Below are 17620 nucleotides of genomic sequence, written 5' to 3' on the forward strand. Positions count from 1 at the left end.
CGTACGCTGAGGCGTATTTTCCGCAGTGAGGGAGATAAAAATAGGGCTGTGATCACTACCCTAAGTACCTGATTCAACAGCCCAACGAGCGTTACCGGGTCCGAACCACCAAGTCAAGTCAGGTGAATACAGACCACCTCGTTGGTGCGCAGACGTAAGCGGGTGGCTCAAAAGTTAAAAGGAATGATCTGAAAAGGTGGCTTGGATGTGTACACTCCTTGAGGAATCCGATGGGTAACCCCATGAAATGTACGCGCCGTTGAAGTCTCCGCCAACTACAATAGGGATACTATAATAGGGAATTAGAATAAGGATATAGCATCCGACCCGCGTGCGGGAGGTGCGAGGATCGATCCCCAGTGCCGTCGGGTACCCACCGGTGATGCAAGGGGTACAAGGTTCCCTTAGCCTGGTGCTCGGTTTAAGTTTAATCATAGCGAGATACCTGGAAATTAGGCCTCTGACTGCACCTTGCGCAATGGAAAAAAACCTTGTGGCATAGCGCTCTTTGGCCGCAGATGCCCTGGCGCCATAAAACTTCACTGTCATTATCAGAATAGGGATACCCCAATTGGCAAAATAGAAAAAATGAACCCATCCAAGACTGTTAGATGCGGAGCCAGGACGGCCAGAGAAAGAAATCAGATTGAGGGGTGCGTGTGCAGGTCTAACAAGAAGGGCGACGACCTCTTGACGTGTGTTGCTTCACTGTGAAAGGTCGAGCGGGGTGTGCGGAACATAACTGTGAATATATATTGCAGATTTACCTGAGCTGAGGGAGGAGTCGATGCGACGGCGATCATTGATAGAGGGTGAATGTTATGCGGAGAATACTGAAAGGTGTGGAAGCGAATAAAGCTCTTACAATAGGAACGCCCATGCATTCAGCTTTCCGTCGCGAAGGCAGGTGTTCACTTCAGAGGCCTTATCAGCGAAGCCTCGACAGTTCCATTGCACCACCATAGATGATGCGCTATCCATAGCGAGGGCGAAGAGCTTCTACGATGAGGGAGGCGACCTGCTTCATGAGCGCTAATATTTTATCCGCTGTCGGGGTAGTCACGATGAACGGGTGGTCGGCACCTGATTGTGGCCCAGTGCTTACTGGAGGTGACTGCGGTAAAGATTGCTCCCGAGTTATTAGAATCCTTCGAGAAGAGTGAGAACGACGCTGTTCACGGCGATGGGTGAGTTCGTCTACACGGCGGCGAGCCTCTGCGATGGCAATGTCTGCAGCTGCGTCTTCATTCGTGAGGTTATGACACAGTTGTGAGATGAAGCAAGTGGACGCCAATCTGCCAGCCCTCGCCGCGTTGGTGTCCGCTGTCGAGTGGCATAAATGTGGCCGCCGCCACAATTCACAGGTACAGCTAACTGCCAGCCCGCGATCAGTGCAGCTTGAACAGCACCTAGAACACTGCTCATCGGCACTTAGTGATTACTACTTCTGAAGCGTCAATGTCTCCTGGTCAATTACTCCTAATCAACTAAAGCAACATGTACTTTTTAGCGCCGATCAGGCGCGAACTAAAGACATTACATATAATATGCTCCAAAATGCCCAAGGCAGTAGTTTATTAAGCATTCATCTCAGCGCATTTCGAAACGCAATTTCAACTGGACGTTAAAAGACATGTAGCTTTCGGAGGAGTAACTGAAAATTTGCTTCACAGGAGGTGAATTTCATATTTTTACTTTCACCGTGGGGCTTTGGGGCTTGGACCTCATTTAACCTTATGCTGGGGCTTGACACAAGTATTTTGTTTAATTTTTAATTTTTGGTTAAGCTTAATTATTTGATTTTTCCTGAGTATAACGAAACATAAACTGAACATTCCTGCTATACTTACTTTTGTTTTGATGCCTTGTGTGATATCTGTAATTATGTCTAGAGATTCCATATTTAGTGGCTATCCAGATGTTAGTGGTTTGATATCTTGCGCCAGATAACCGCCTCGTTCTCGAAACTTTCTTTATACCTTGCAGCCAAAACAAATATTTTATTTTGTCGCAAAAAATAGATTGCTACATTCTAATTCCAGAAGTGCTAACTCTACTAGCCGCAAAAAAAAAAACTACTATACCCTTCATCAGTATAATTGCTGCTGGTGGAGAGATTGTTGGTGGTGGAGAGAGTCACTTTAATGACGGCGGCATACATGCGCAGTGCACCTGACTTTAGGCAAGAAAAGTCACATGCAAAAACCTCCACTGATTAGCAGCGACGTCCCTGTAATATAGGAGCTAGCTGAAGGTACGCAAAGAAACAGGATAGCTTCGGCGATTTCCTGCGGCTTGGCAGCCCTCTTCTGCGGCGTCTGTGACATAAAGAAGGCCCTGCGGTCTTCGCTGAAATCAGCTGTCATTGGAGTCTCCGTCCATCCGGCTAGCACGGTGTTACATCGGATGCCGTGCGCCGCCATCTCTTTGGCCGCTGACTTCGTGAGGGCCTCGACACCGGCCTTGGAAGAAGAGTACGCGCAATAGCCAACGCTGCAGTGCTTGACTGAGGTGCTCGACACGTTTACGATGGCACCGCCTCCCTCGGGCAGTTTTTTGCCACACCGGAGCATTTCCCTGCAGGCTGCCCGCGTTACCGCGAAGGCACCCTGGAATGGGACAGCAAAAAACGCCGCTGAACAGAAGTTTCACACACTGCACTGGAATAGTACGTCAAACAAAAACAGCGCATTTCGTAAACGCGCTTTCATAAATTCATGCGAAACGTCGCGCTTTCTAGTGCGTGTTCGCGCCATTACAAATAGACCCTTGTTCAGCCACGGCCAGAGAAGCAGAACCATTTGTTTAGCATAACTTATGTCGAATGCTTTTCCTGCTGCATGCATGCATTAGCATTTACAGATATGTCTACAGTCCTTTTAACAACGACTCTTGTGAGATATTTTGCAGAGATGCACAAAAGTACGCTGAAGATCACAGCGGTAAAGAATGTTGTCGGGCTAGCTGGTTCTGCTCGTTAGCTTGTGCAACAAGGCCCGACACCGAAACACACAAAAAGACAGATCATGCCAATGCTTGTCGTTTTGTCTTGTGCGAGTCAATGTAGCGCCTTGTTGCACAAGTTAACTTGAGACCGGCGCTGGAGCAAAAAAATGACAGTGGTCTACGCGACGGAAAATGGTGGTGCTTTTTCCTTTCTAGCAGTTGTTGCAGGTGTAAATGGAAAGGAGCAGGTAACCTCTGGATGCACCACGAGGAAACCGTTGGATGTAGTGAAAAGGGGATAAATGAAAGAGGGTGAAGGGATCGTGCACGGTGTAGGGCTTGCTTAAGTGCGAGAAATAGACATGCCACAGAACTTTATTATCGCAAAACACACATAAGTGGAGCTTACAGCGCCGCTGAGGCATGAAGAAGGGAAATTATTCTTTACGAACCCCTATAGGATCGTTGAGCCTTCTTGATCAACCAGGTATTCCCTTTAGCCTCAGCTGCCGGTTTGTGAAACGAGGCGTATGTGGCGCGCGGTTAATTGTAGTAGAAGAACTCCGTGTGACACCGTATGCATTGAAATGACTCCACGGTTCCGGGCACAAACGGGTGAAGCGATTCTCGCACGCTACGTCGTTGTACTGCTAAGACATTGTCGATGTGGACAATTAACCATTTGGGATTCGCATGCATGCGGACGACTGGATTGTCTTCAATGACACCCGGTCAGCTGATGATGAGATAATACCAAACACTTCCCTTAAGAACATTCTTCCACAGAATAACAGAAGGGTAATGAAACTAAACTCGATAAACAAAGTTTTACTACACCTTGCAAGAAAAATTCATGCATTTCAATTCTCTTTTTTTCTGAATTCAGACAAATTGCACAACACGTTTTGGCGGGCTAGTTGGTTAATTAAGCATCTTGAATAAACAGCGCGAACGAAGACGAGCACAAAACACAAGAAAACGGACGACACAGCGCTGTGTCGTCCGTTTTCTTGTCTTTTGCGCTCGTCTTCGTTCGTGCTGTTTATTCAAGATTCAAATTGCACAAGTAAACGAATCTATCTCGGAGTGACATTCACAAGCAACTTAATCAAGCTTTCATACAAACATTTGTAATACTTGCTACTCTGTTATGAAAACTGTTCTTCTTCCGCCATAATCTAAACGATCAACTACTCCAGGCTAAAAGAGTTGCATATGAAACTTTTAGAGGAGCGAATTGGAATACGCGTGCATTGCTTGGGGCCCGTATACTACAACTAGCATAAAAGCACTTCAGAAAATCGAAATGAAAGCTGTGCGCTTCATTTTTTGTGCAGTACAATCGGACTATTTCAGCCTCAGCACTAATCATCGGATGCAATCCTAATCCTTCAGTCCCGCCCCCAATTTCTTCTTTTGAATTGTTCATTGTTGCTAGTTAACGAGCAATTTGGAATAAATTCTTCACGTACAATCTCTTGACATTATAAGTTACCATGGATAGTTGTATGCGGTGTGTTGCCAGTCATTTCTTGCTGCTCGTATTCTGTTTTGCTAGCATTTCTATTTGCGTTTCAACACTCTAATGTTTTGCCTTTGTATCCCACTCCTGCGTGTGCTTCACACCGTGCAGTATGTAATATATAAATAAATATGCGTTTACAATGAGTAGCAATTATAAGCACTCTGCGGTCTCCAGTTTCTCTATACTAATGTCTTTCTTCACTGATGACGTAGTTCAACTGCTCACCGAATGAGATAGTTGCCGGCTTTTACTTTTTTATAGCCTACACCTCTGAGAAAGCGCAAATACAAATCCACTTCTAAGTGAAACTAGCGACATTGTGCACTGCATTTATGGCGTCGTGGAATCTACTATGTTATGCTCGCGCGCAGCGTCAGGTTAATTCCGAATACAAAGCTATTCCTCCTTTAAACAACTCATTAATATAGATTCACGACTACACAGGAAGGCTTATTTTAGAGAGGTTATTTTCAACTTTTGTTAATCCGCAGTGTGTGAGTAAAATTCAGTATTTCTTTCGCGAAACATTAGAGTGGTGATCGCGTAACACAAAACATGATCTAGGAGTGCAGGACTCTCTTTTAATAATGTGTTCTGTATTAAAACCTGGCGCGTTATCACCAAACTTTGGGATATGTTGTTCTTTCTTGAAATGACCATGAAATGATCTTTAGCGGCGTTAGGCAAAGAGCACAAATGATTGGTATTGTATCGCTCGTCAAAGAACCGCAAGAACGTTTAAACTAGCGTCATGAACACCGAAGGTATCAAAGGTTAAAAATGACGTTCCTCCCCTTTCCTTTGAACACTACACACCGACTTGGCACTAAACAATAAAAAAAGAGGTCAGGACTGCACCCCGCCGCGCCCCAGAAGGATCGCCCAGATTCCCTACTTATGTCAGCGGGCTAGGGGCGGCTGAGAACGCCCGGTGAGGTTTCACCGTATGACCGCCAAAATCGTTCCAGGGTCCGTTTAAACAGTTGTTCCAAAAGCAAACACACATTCGAATCGCTTCTAAGCCGGGCTAGGCTGTAAGATGCGGAAGTCCTCCTGATATCCGAACTTACCAATGTGCTTGAAGCGATACCTCTGAAAGCAGAAATCCTTGCTAAAGATATCCTTCAGAAGCCTGACCATATCACGGGCGTCCGTTTACACAGGCACTCTCAAAGTGCTAAGTCCTTCTTGAAACCTTCCCGAATATATATATAAAAGACCTTTTTGAAACCTTCCCGTGCATATATTACAGGCAAGCATCTTAAACTGACCATATCATTGGCGTCAGTTTTCACAGGCTCTCTAAAAGTGCTAAGTCCTTCTTGAAACCTTCCCGAGCATATATTACACGCAAGCATCTTAAAGGTCCCTTACATTTCACATAGAGACTGGGAGAAATCCCTCCACTATGAGGAGCTGCACATTGGTTCAGCGAAATGACATCGTTTCTACTCCGATGTGTTGGTCGAACTGGCCACACCATGCGAACAGCTAACCGTCTTTGTCACGTTATTCAACAGAGGAAATGCGTTAATCAGCTTGGTGGCACTGGTTTCATGCCCTGGTCAAGCACCAATTTTCCCCAGTAGTGTGTAGCGGGGACCACTATTCATTTTTGAGTGAGAAATTGAATTTGCCCACACTTTTCTTCGCAGCCTTGTGAATACGCTCTTATCAATGTAAAACCGGAAAATTCCCTTCTTAGAGGTCATAATTTTCATACCACATTTCACAGCGCCCACGTCACTAGTCGATAAAGTAACGTCTAAGTCGGGGCCTATACTCTATCACTTTGATATTTTTTGCAACATGCAGCAGTTTTGCGCTCGGTTTTTGTCGTACCTGCGTAGGAGGTGTGTTGCAGAATATCAACTGTTTCCACAGCCACAAGGACGCATGTCAGAAACAGAAGTATATGGTGCACTACGACCCAATTTAGCCACAAAGATAGACTGCAACAACCTGAATAGCAGCTAAGAATATGCGGGCTTCACATGCCATACCTTCCAGCACCGAGAACACTGTAAGACGCAATAGATTTCGCATCCGAATGGTCTTCAGGCCATAACCACGAACGGCTTCGTGGCATATTCCACTCTTTAATGACAGCGGTGTGCATGAAGAAGGCGATATTCATATTATAAATTGTGTTGTAAAAATTTCTGCGCTAATTACACCTTCAAAGTGGCAATGTTTTCTTCTAGCAGAAACATAGTGCTGCCCTTTCTGTCGTGGTTAAAGGGCACTTATACTTTCACGTCCAAGCAACATTGTCAGCTGCAAAGGAAGGCCTCGTGGACTTTCTCCGTAACAATTTTGACAGCGTTTCATTCCTTAAGGAGAACTGCAAAACCTGAGTCCACGGAAGTTTATGCACCCTTCATGACGTGAACAGTCATCATCGCTTGTCCTGGGGAGAGACGGAAAGCCTCGCCTCTGAAATCTCACCTTTAGGTTAACCCTGATGACTTCATCGAACAGGTCATCGGTGCATTCAACGATGGCCGAGAAGCCACCGATTCCGGCGGAGTTGACCACGATACTAAGCGGCTGCGGGAACATGGCGCGAATGTTGCTGAACAGCTCTTCCACTGACGCCGTCTCACCAACGTCAACACGCATGCCACAGTGTTTCGCATCGCCTGCGAAGAGGTAACAAATGGCATCATCACCGATACAACCAAGTTTGTATAAAATTTATGAGATTCTCCTGTGACCAGGATGCTGTGCAGCACAAAAATTCAAAGAGCGTCGAAACAGCCCGATGCTAAGCAGCCCGATGTAAACAGCGCGATGCGTTGATACTGTGTCGAATTAGCTAAAGTTTGTGGACAAGAAATGCGTTTGCAAAAGCATGTCTGCAGCTCGCGAACTCTGATAGATTCGATGGGTAAGCTCATGCGCAATTAAGACGGCTAATCTTGATCGCTGCACCACAGGCATACGGAGGTGTCTCAAGCAGTTTTTCAAATTGCTTTCATTGAAATATATTGAACAGTTGGGCATAGAGCAGCTTTTAAACATTACTTCAATGGGCTTGCTTTGAGCAAAAGCAGCGCATATCTAAGGTTCTGCCCGTGCCGACAAGTTGGACATCGGGGGCCCAATATCGATGGAGTACCCCTGGAAGTTGGTTAATGACCACAAAATTGCTAGGCCTCTCCCGCATCTCCTAGTCCACATGAGCACGACGATTTAACTCGCCTTAATGTCATCCGTGCGCCGATTTTGGCTGCTTTTGCTCGCCCATTCCAGGTTGGGCAAAATAAAAGCAGCAACCCCTTAATGTGTGCTTGCTGTCAGCTCAGGATTGCAAACCCTTCGTCGTCGCAACGAAAACTCCCTGACTACAGGACAACTGTGAACCGGTCAGCACCGCTACCGACAGAGAGCTCAGCGGCATGGCTCACCTTCGACGAAGCAGCCTCAAGAGGAAGTTACAAACAGTTACCAACTCGAAGAAACGGCAACCTGACAGTGCGACGAAGAAAAAGGAAGGCGACGATCACTACCGACTGAGAAGCATCATTAGACGGTGACAGCCCTTACAAAAATGGGCGTTGAGTTTCTGGTGTCATGTTCATGCATTCCTTGTGACACATTAGAAAGTCACCACGAAGTCAGGTATTCATGTCTTTCGACAATAAAAACTCAGCAGAGACTCTTTTTCGTTAACACAGAAGATTTCCTTATGTCATCGGCCATCAGACACTCAAGTGACTTTTCTCGCCGTTAACCCCCATGCAGAAATATACCACAACAGATTCAGATGTTATTTCACACGAATTTCTCTCATGCCATTGCCTTTGTGGTACGCACAAAGGCATGCATGAAATAAATGCAGCAAGCGCCGGAGGCACTAAGAGGGAAGGGGGTGCGGGGAGGGGGGGGCGCTATATTTTACGCTTTTATGACTGTGTCGGCACTCTAGAAAGAGAGAGGTTGTTTACTGGTCAGTGAAGGTTTTTTTGAAAAAAAAAATGCTTGTCTTCAGCTATTGAAATATTACACGGAAAATTCGATTTTTTTTGCTGTTTAGTGTCCAGATTAGTGGTCGTTACCTGTGATCATTATTCAATGCGATAAACGCACCGCGCGGTGGCGTTAATACGAGTGACCAAAAAACGTGCTACCCGCAAGGGTGAAAGGAAGAACTTTTCTTTTTGTCTGCAGAGTGCAAAATATAGGCTTGAAGGTACTGATACAGCAACGAACAACTTAATATCAAAGGCTGGCTCAGTCGCAGGCTCTATATAGTGCGTCACGTCGAAAGCGTAAGCGCGCGCTGTTTTCAATATAACTCCGAACAGTGCAGAAAGGAACGCAACAAGAAAAAAAAAAAACAAGTCACAAGCATGCGATGTACCAGTGTACAAGATAAAAAAAGAAGACAGCGAAGTCTCTCCATCTTCAGGCACCTCCTCATGTGTGTTTACAACATTCAAACGTTTAGCTGGATTAGAAAGATGTGAGTCGCTAACATGCTCGCAGGTTTTGAAGCTACCTAGCGCATTATTCGAGTAATTTGTGCCCCGGAGTGCAGTTTTGCACAACGCTGTGGTCTGTACCAAGGATAAGACAGTAAAACGGACAGCTGTCGCTCTGAGACTTGTAGTTTCCCAAGCGGTTTGATACAGCCAATGCGCTCTATGTCAAGGCTCAGAATACGTTGGTACTTCCAACAGGCCTGAAAGGTCCTTCTGAACAACGTTGTTGTCCCGTGCGAGCATGTAGATGCTCGCAATGGAAAGAACAAGAAACAACTGTGGCTGCGCATATCACGCCACATAAGCTGACTAGTTAACGTCTGGTGGCGGGGTGGTGCGGCTGTGCTTCAACATGCTCCTTGCTGGAAACAGCGCATCGGCGGTTGGCCGAGGTCTACTGACGTCTCAGGACACTACGGACTCGTACAAAGTTGTACTTCCCCGATTGCCGACCGGTAATGTTGTCCTTAATACCGTTTTCCTGCATGCTGACCTTAAGGGTCGCCCGTACCGAGCACCTGACTTCCGTGACGCACTCGCACAGATATTGGATCTCCGGGAAATTTTGTGCATTGGTCAATACCAAATGAGCCACGTGTGGATGGTTACCTGCGAGAGTAGTTCTTCCAAACAGAAGCTTGTTAACAAAGCGGAGTTTCCTGTCAAAGGACTGCGGTGCATGGTGTTTGACCCGGATACTAAGAACGTCAAGGTTAAGCTCCTTTGGCTTCCCCGCTATATGGAACAACGGAGGATTGTGGAAGCATCAGAGCCTTATGGCACGATTCAGTCTGTGGACCGTGAAAAGTGGCGGTGCCCAGGGATGGAGCATATGGAAACGTCGAACCGTGAAATCTCCCTCACACTCAAAGATGGAGTGTCAGTAAGCACAATCCCACACACACTTAATGTTTATGGAGTGCAGGCATTAGTCCTTATCCCAGGGAGACCTCCACTGTGCCTCCGATGCAGCCGGGTTGGGCATGTACGGCGCCAGTGTCGCACGCCTCGGTGCACCCAGTGCCGACGCTTTGGCCATACTGCGGAGAACTGTATCTTGAGTTACGCTGACAGGCTGCGTCAAGGCCAGTGGTCACGGGAAGATGACGTGGCGTCAGAACACATCATGGATGTGTCTGAGGTTGTCGACGCGACCGGAGAACTAAGTCGTGAGCATCAAATAGATGGGGAACAGAAGGCTTCAACACCTCAAATCAACACGGAATCTGAAGCGATTGGCCATCTAGCATCCGCGCCTCCAGAACGAAACCCGCCGGACCCGGGCCCCCCCGTGAGTGCTACAGAGACTGCTGTGCTTGCTGCACAGGAACACCTCGTCGCCACAGGTCAACGTCCGGATATGCCTCCTGTGGAGTCAGACGAGGCGATACCGCCAGTGAATGCTCGCCGATCCTCCTGTGTTGCTGATTTTCCTTCGTCGTTGGAGGGTAACGGTGAGCCGTGTGTGGCGCCGATCTCTGGCGTGTCCGGTCCTCTGTCGGCTGTTAGTGTGGCGGCGAGTGATGTGCTCCCCTCGGGTTCGTGGGCCGAGGCCTTGGCTGTCTCAGAGGAAGACATGGACAGCACCGCACCTTTGAAACGTCCAGCAGATGCTGACGAGGTGTGTATCGATGGCGCTGACCACAAGGCACAATGTGTAGAGTCCACGGGAAGGGTGGCGTTAAAGAGGAGGGCGATGTCTGCCCGAGAGGCCGCCAATTTGGAGGCGGGCCACCCCATTCCAGGGGATGGCGTTTGTTAAGACTGGCACCAAAAATAGCGAGCGTCGCAGCATATCAAGTCGCTACCCTTAACGTTAGGGGTAGGCGTAATCGTAGGAGGCAACAGCAGGTACGGCATCTCTTAAAGAAATGGAGTGTGTGTGTGGCCGCTATCCAGGAAACAAAGTTGTCCTCTGATGAAGAGACAGCAGCGGCTCTCGAGCCTTTTTTGTCGGAATACAACATTATTGTTAGCCACGCGAGAGGCTTATCAGGACGTTGTATGCTATTCCTGGCGAACACGCTAGAGATGACAGCCATGTCTTATTGCATAGATGACGAGGGGCGACTTATATGCTGTGATCTCAGAATTTCAGGTGTACAGTGGCGGATTATTTGTGTTTACGCCCCCACAAAGCAGCGCGATAGAAGGCTTTTCTTTCTGTCATTAGTTTAACATTTGTGCACGGACCGCAAAATTATATTGTTGGGAGATTTTAATTGCGTTTGTAGGGGTGAGGACCGATCAGTGGTATTTAAGAGATACGACCCTAGTGCTGCATTACTTACCGACTTGGTTTCTGAATATAGTCTTGTGGATGTGGGACAGGAAAAAGGCGACAGTATACATTTTACTCATTTTCAGTTTTCCTCGAATGCTCGCCTTGACAGAATTTACGTTTCTGTAGACGCGTTAGCAAGTGTGTTTGACTACTGGGTGCGCCCCATCTTCTTCAGCGACCACTGTATGGTGTCTCTTCAGATAGGGAGGTGCACTCGCATGTACTTCACCCTCGATGGGAGTTGTGGAAGATGAATAAATGTCTGCTCTCAGACGAAATCTTTCAGCGTGCTGTACCTAATTGTTTGAAGGACGTATGGTCACGCCGTGATCTGTCCGTTTTTCAAAAGCGGGATTTGTTTAAACAGGAGATCAAAAACTTGGCAATTGAGGCCTCAGCAAGAATCGCTTTCCTGAAGAGACAGCACCTTCGTGAGCTTGGGCGCACCCTAACGGAGCTACATGAGCTAGAGAGGGTAAGCCCGGGTGCCTATCTCGAAGAGATTAATAACGTAAAAGCAGACCTTCAACAATTTGCGACACAAAGATATAAGGGGGCCTTGATACGATCTAGGTCCCGAAGGTTTCTTGATGAGCAACCTTCTCGTCGGGCCCTGAGTGATGAAAGAGAGAATGCTCTTGCGAAGGAAATATTGGAAGTTCAGTATGGTGATTGCACATACAGCGATGCGCCTGGTATTCTTGCGGCTTTCTTCGACTATTATCGAAAGATGTTTGGCAGTTGCGAAGATCCAAATCAGGGTTTCGATTACAGTTCCTTACTCAGAAACTTCCCTCGACTTGACGATGAGAAATGTGCTATAGTGAAGGGACCTATCACTTTGGATGAAATTCAATCAGCCATTTCTGCCCTGCAGAGCCAGAAATCTCCTGGGCCAGATGGTATTACTAGCGAATTCTATAAAACTTTTTCGCCTTGCCTAGTGCCTGTTTTGGTGGAAGTTTTCCAAGCATCTTATGATGTGGGTGTCCTGCCTCCAACTTTCTATTCTGGGCACACAATATTAATTCCCAAAAGCAAAGATACTAATCGGTTGAAAAATGTTCAGGGATATCGTCCAATTTCCCTCTGCAATGTTGATTACAAAGTTTTTGCCAAGGTTCTTAGCAGTCGTCTGCAGCTCGTCATTATGGACTTGGTAGGCTCGCATCAGGTCTGTGGTATTAGAGGCCGCAGTATTCAAACACATATCCATATTGCACGTTCAGTATTAGAGACAGGATCAGATGAGACAAGCCAAGTAGCTCTGATTCAAATTGACTTGGCGAAGGCGTTTGATAAAATTCGGCACGATTTCTTGTTCGCGGTCTTGGAGTATGCAAATATTGGTGACGTCTTGCTCAAAGGCATAAGGCTGTGCTATAAGAACTCCTATACAAGGGTTATTGTTAATCAGGAGCTAACGAAACCAATACCACTAGAAGCATCTGTTCGTCAAGGATGTCCACTGTCTCCATTGTTGTTTTCCCTATATCTGGAACCCCTTTGTCTCAGTATAATTAACAGCCCAGCTATCCGCGGTTTCTCTCTGGCCCAATGTGAAGTTAAAGTTTTAGCCTATGCTGATGATGTCGCCCTCTTTTGTTCTGACAAAAAGAGTGTACTTGAGGCTCTAAACTTGACTAAACAGTTCTGGGATGTATCAGGCGCGGCTCTTAATTTAGAGAAATCCAAAGGGTTTTGGTTGGGTTATTGGAGAACTATGCTAAGCCAGTTCGGTGGCATATGCTGGGACTGTAGCCCTCTTGAGTACCTAGGCGATCCGCTGCACCAAGTTTGCAACTGGGATTCACAAATTGTAACTCTACGGCGGCAAACACAGGCTTGGATGGGTAGGGAACTCTCAGTGTTTGCGAGGGCACAGGTCTGTAACATATTTTTGTTTGCAAAGCTCGCGTATGTCCTTCAAGTCCTGCATTGTGCGAGGAGGAAGGTGCAAGCAATACACAGGATATTTGCAACATTCGTTTGGCGCTCTCAATGGGAGCCCATGAGGCGTGACAACTTGTTCTTTCCCTTAGAGGGTGGTGGAGTGGGTCTTGCTCACCTGTTCGTGCATCAACTTGTTTCCAGTTTTTTCTTTTTAAAATCGGCAAACCACCCGTTTCTGGTAGCTGTGCTCGTTAGGCGGCTTAGTTTTCATTTGCCTTACTTATTCGCACCGACTGTGCAGGCTCGTGAGGGGACTTTATGGGGATTGCTTAAGGAGGTTGCTGACACTTTCAATTTCCTCACTGTGCGCTTCTCTTTAGATTACCTCTATAGCCTCTCGAGAAAACAGATGACCCAGGCTCTCACTGAGTCTTTGTTCCCTACATTATTCTATCGGCAGCCTTATCTGGGGTCTTTGGACATCAGTGTTCTAAAGCGTGTTAGGCGGATGTGCATTCAGGCAGCCGCTAAAACGTTCTTTTTCAAACTACACACAGCCACGCTGCCTGTCCAGACATTTCTTTATGACAAGGAGATGTTTGTACCGTGGAATGTGAATTGCCGTCTGTGTAACGTGCCTGAGACTATTGATCATTGCTTCATCCTGTGCCGTGATGCCATGCTCTTTTGGGACATACTACAACGAACTCTTAAGAAGGACATTGAAATTACACCATACACTATTAGATTTCTGCCTGTTGGCAAAAACTCTGTTGTGCCTTATGATCTGTTTTTGTTGATGGGACTATTCAGTCTTTGGAAAAGCCGTATGATGGACAGACATGCCGAGCCACCAATATCGTCCAAATCTGTGTTTCCTGAACAGTGTGCTTTGGTGAGGAGTGTATATGCTGCACGCGAAGAACCTCCAAGCTGGCTGCCGTGCCTAAATGCATGTGTGTGCCTCCCTGAATTTTGATGTTTTGATGGGGATCCAGTGTTGAGTTAGGGCTTTGGCGGGCTCCTATTGAGCAGCCCGGTAACTTGAGACGCGAACCAGTCTGATTAAAGTTTCCCTCCTTTCTACGGAAGTTCTTCCATGCAATAAAGAAGAAAAGGTGGTGTGGTGTAGTGGTTAGCGTGGTAAGATGGGGAGTTTGAGGTCAGCGGTTCGAATCCTCGTGAAGGCCGGCGGTTTTTACTAAACTTTTTGTTTTTTTTTGTTTTTGGTCCACTTTTTATGTTGGCTCTTATTTTTCATTAGTGATCCCCATATTCGGATCAGGTTTTGCAACGGCAGGTAGGACACGAGAGTGTCAAGAAAAAATCATCAGAAAAGCATACATTAAGAACACACTAGAACCACGGTGGCCAATTTGTTTTAGAAAGCCATTAGGAATTCATTAGGAAAATCACCAGAAAGTCATGAGAAAGGCATAAGATCCTAATGTCAAAAGTCACTGGACTTTCTAAAGAAAGTCATTAGATTTTTTCTGAAGGGAGAGGAATCGCGCTCACAGACACAGGCGCAGATTACTGTTTTCTGAGTGGCCAACTAGCGGTAGGGCTGAATAAAGTGGCACCGAAGTGGGCAGGTTCAAAGTTTCGAACAGCTGAATAACATACGATGACGCCGATTGGAAGAGATGTAAAGTTGGAGTCCCGACTCAAGAACGCACTTACCTTTCCACTTTCATAGTTTCGGAACATGGTTCTCATGGCGTCCTACTCAAAATTGACATGCCAGGAGACAATGGCATGGTACTTAACCTTCAATGAAAGTCTATGCGTTGCCAACATGTTTGCCACAGACCAAAAAAGGGAGCCTTGGAAGGCCAAGGCGGTTACGGATTTTTAAAAATCTCATTGCGATCCTGCCTAAATTAAGCATTATAATGTCCGCTGGTGCAAGTTAACTGGCTGATATTACTAGAGTCGCTGTAGGTAAACCACTCCTCTTGCTCTCAAAAAGTTCTTAGTGACTATCCGGGGCTCACCTAGACTGATGGCAGCTTTGATAGAAGTTTGCGCCATTAATTTTGGCATCGAACGAGCACATCAACACGGGTACAACCATGGATTCATTTTACAAGATTCTCAAGTTAGTAACCTTTGAGCTGCTCATCGTCTGAGATAAAGGCGCCTGCTTATACAGCCAGGAAATTCAACGGAGTTTCATGTAAAAACCCGCACTGTCGCAAGGGAATAAAGCAAGGTTCCGAACTCTGCTGGACCGTAGCAAGCTATTCTCGTCGTCTTCACGGATTAGGGAAACACCCTATGTGAAACAAGGGGTTCTCACCCCTTACTGGTCAGCAAACAGGGAGATGACGGCCAGTGAAACATCAAAGTTGCAAAATAGACAAGTATCAAAGAGTATACAACAATACACACTGAGAGTAGCAAACACAAAAGAAACACAAACAAAAATGCCGGTGCAAATAATTAAGAGTATAAACACAAGCTGTCGCGAACAAAATGGAATTGTTATTTTAGTCCTGAAAAAAAAAAGTTGGCTAAAGCGTTTGGCGATATCGTTTTGCTTACAGGTAGGATCAAACTCCACTCGGTTTAGTAAATTTAGTAGTGAGAGTAACGTGCAAGATAAAGATCGTTCATCATAGGATGTTCTAGGGGTGGGCACAGAACACATTTCTTTGTATCTGGTTTGACGATCGCTTGTGTTCACCTGTAGTTTTGCAAGACGAATTGCATATTCCATATGAAATTTTAACGAAAGCTTTATAAGGCACAATCAACCTATAATTGTATAAACAAAACATAGGAAACATATCATACTTTGTAAAAAGAGGCTTCGTGGAGAAAGTACTATGTACATCAGCAATATAACGCAATGCTATTTTCTGCAGTAAATATAACCTGCGCAAATTGGTATATTTCGTCCACGGATATAAACACCCGATACTGTCTGATAGCAAAGATCTAAAGGGGGTTAGTTGGTTGTACTATCAGCAATGAATGAAACGCGAACAAGAAAACTGAGGTGACATCTCAAAGACACCGTAACATCAGCTCCTGGAGTGGAAATGCTAGCGAGTTTGATTAACACTTCTGAAGAAGAGTCTTCGCGCGTTCCAAGTCAAAAGAGCCTGAGCCAGTATTGAGCTGTCCTGGGCTAAAATATTCTTATTTTGAGTTTCGTGGCTCAGCTGTCTTGTTCGCGTTTCATTCCTTGCTGATAGTACATCTTCCCTTAGGGGTGCGCAAACAGTATTACAGAAGGGACGACGCAGGACGGCAAGCGCGATCTTTGAACAAAAAGTTTATTTTCAGCAGCGAGTACCGGCAGATTGACGTCGACCAACGCAGACGAGAGGACTGCTTTCCGAACAGCGGATGTGCTTTACGATTTGTACGAGTTATACATATTGTTCTATGCTGGCTGTTCACACAGGTTGTTTTTTACCCGCATCATCCAGGCTCCTGTCGTTCAGTTGAGCACATCGCACATGACATCTCACTGTCCAGTGACTTACTGTAGAGCCAGATTACAGGACAAAATCTTCGTAACATTGATAACAGTCAGTTTAGAGTTTTTAAAGTAGATAACAGTCAGTTTAGTTTTCTAGGCTCGCAGGACAACGTCTTTTTCGGCAGCTGGGTTGGTCCCTCTCGATTCTCTCCTGCGGTGGTTAAAAACCGAAACCTCCTCTGAATCTATCTCTCTTGGTAATTTGTGAGATCGAGAGAGGAACCCTTTAATGAAATAACTGAGAATTTAGCGTGCGTTTAAAAATCGCTGGCATGCTGCTCTGCATGGGGAAGGCAGTTTGGGAGATAAAGACGAAAGGAGAGTGAATGAAGAAGATGAGTAGAGACGAAGGAATCCTGCACGTACTTTTACCTTTGTTGGGATTACAACCATGTGAACAAATAAGGAATTCCGCACAAAGAGGGAAGACGAATGCACGTTCCACAGTTTTGTGGGAAGCATTACCATCTCCTTCCACAATGGCCCGCTCTCTGTTCTGTCTGTGACACTTGAACTTTTATGACGCAAAACATCACAACATTTCAAAGGAGAATGTCGGACTTCATAGACGAAGCCCTCGATTTCAGGTGCATAAATATAGTGGTTTACTTACTAAGGGCGTCACCTCGAAACCATTAAAGCCAGCAATGTAAGAAAATTTGTACACAAATTGATTCATGCATACTCACCTGGAAGAGATTGCGCCACTTCCCGGGCTGCGTCAATGCGTCTGCTAGCGACCACCACTGTGGCACCCTGGGCAGCCAGGGTGCAACAGACGGCCTCGCCGATGCCGCTGCTGCCACCCGTCACTAGTGCCAGCCTTCCACTCAAAGACATTGCGTACCACGGCCTCCTTCCTCGAGTTGTGTTTTCGACGCGCCGCTCGTGCGCTGTTCTCTTCTTCCCATGTAGTCAGTGAGGGCTCACCGGCTGTAATATGCTCGGGAAACCTCTCCATTCCGGTTACAGCTGCATCCGTTGTTGATCCG

At 46.3% G+C, this 17620-nt stretch overlaps 3 protein-coding genes across 3 annotated transcripts; 2 read left to right on the plus strand and 1 right to left on the minus strand.

Annotated features, from left to right (window-relative positions):
* Positions 1-2192: 2192 nt before the first annotated feature.
* On the minus strand, positions 2193-17568 carry LOC149333989 (uncharacterized). The gene is made up of 3 exons (XM_089556160.1): positions 17318-17568; positions 6920-7113; positions 2193-2609 (listed from the first exon to the last, which is right to left on the minus strand). Exons 1-3 carry the CDS (start codon positions 17466-17468, stop codon positions 2193-2195), a joined length of 762 nt encoding a protein of 253 aa, XP_089412286.1. The 5' UTR covers positions 17469-17568.
* LOC149333990 (uncharacterized) lies at positions 9311-10720 on the plus strand. The gene has a single exon (XM_089556158.1). The coding sequence runs from the start codon at positions 9311-9313 to the stop codon at positions 10718-10720; it is 1410 nt and encodes a 469-aa protein (XP_089412284.1).
* LOC149333991 (uncharacterized) lies at positions 13644-14114 on the plus strand. The gene has a single exon (XM_089556159.1). The coding sequence runs from the start codon at positions 13644-13646 to the stop codon at positions 14112-14114; it is 471 nt and encodes a 156-aa protein (XP_089412285.1).
* Positions 17569-17620: the final 52 nt, after the last annotated feature.

Source organism: Amblyomma mixtum, chromosome 8 (assembly GCF_055824585.1).
Source record: "Amblyomma mixtum isolate Tamu chromosome 8, ASM5582458v1, whole genome shotgun sequence".
Classification (NCBI taxonomy): domain Eukaryota; kingdom Metazoa; phylum Arthropoda; class Arachnida; order Ixodida; family Ixodidae; genus Amblyomma; species Amblyomma mixtum.

Bases quoted from the DNA above. Each gene is read 5' to 3' on its own strand.
- LOC149333990 (XM_089556158.1), top strand. From the start codon at position 9,311: ATGCTCCTTGCTGGAAACAGCGCATCGGCGGTTGGCCGAGGTCTACTG.
- LOC149333991 (XM_089556159.1), top strand. From the start codon at position 13,644: ATGTGCATTCAGGCAGCCGCTAAAACGTTCTTTTTCAAACTACACACA.
- LOC149333989 (XM_089556160.1), bottom strand. From the start codon at position 17,468: ATGTCTTTGAGTGGAAGGCTGGCACTAGTGACGGGTGGCAGCAGCGGC. The intron at 7,114-17,317 runs GTGAGTATGCAT...ACCTCTTCGCAG, and splicing joins AGTGGCGCAATCTCTTCCAG to GCGATGCGAAACACTGTGGC. The intron at 2,610-6,919 runs GTGAGATTTCAG...GTCCCATTCCAG, and splicing joins TCATCAGGGTTAACCTAAAG to GGTGCCTTCGCGGTAACGCG.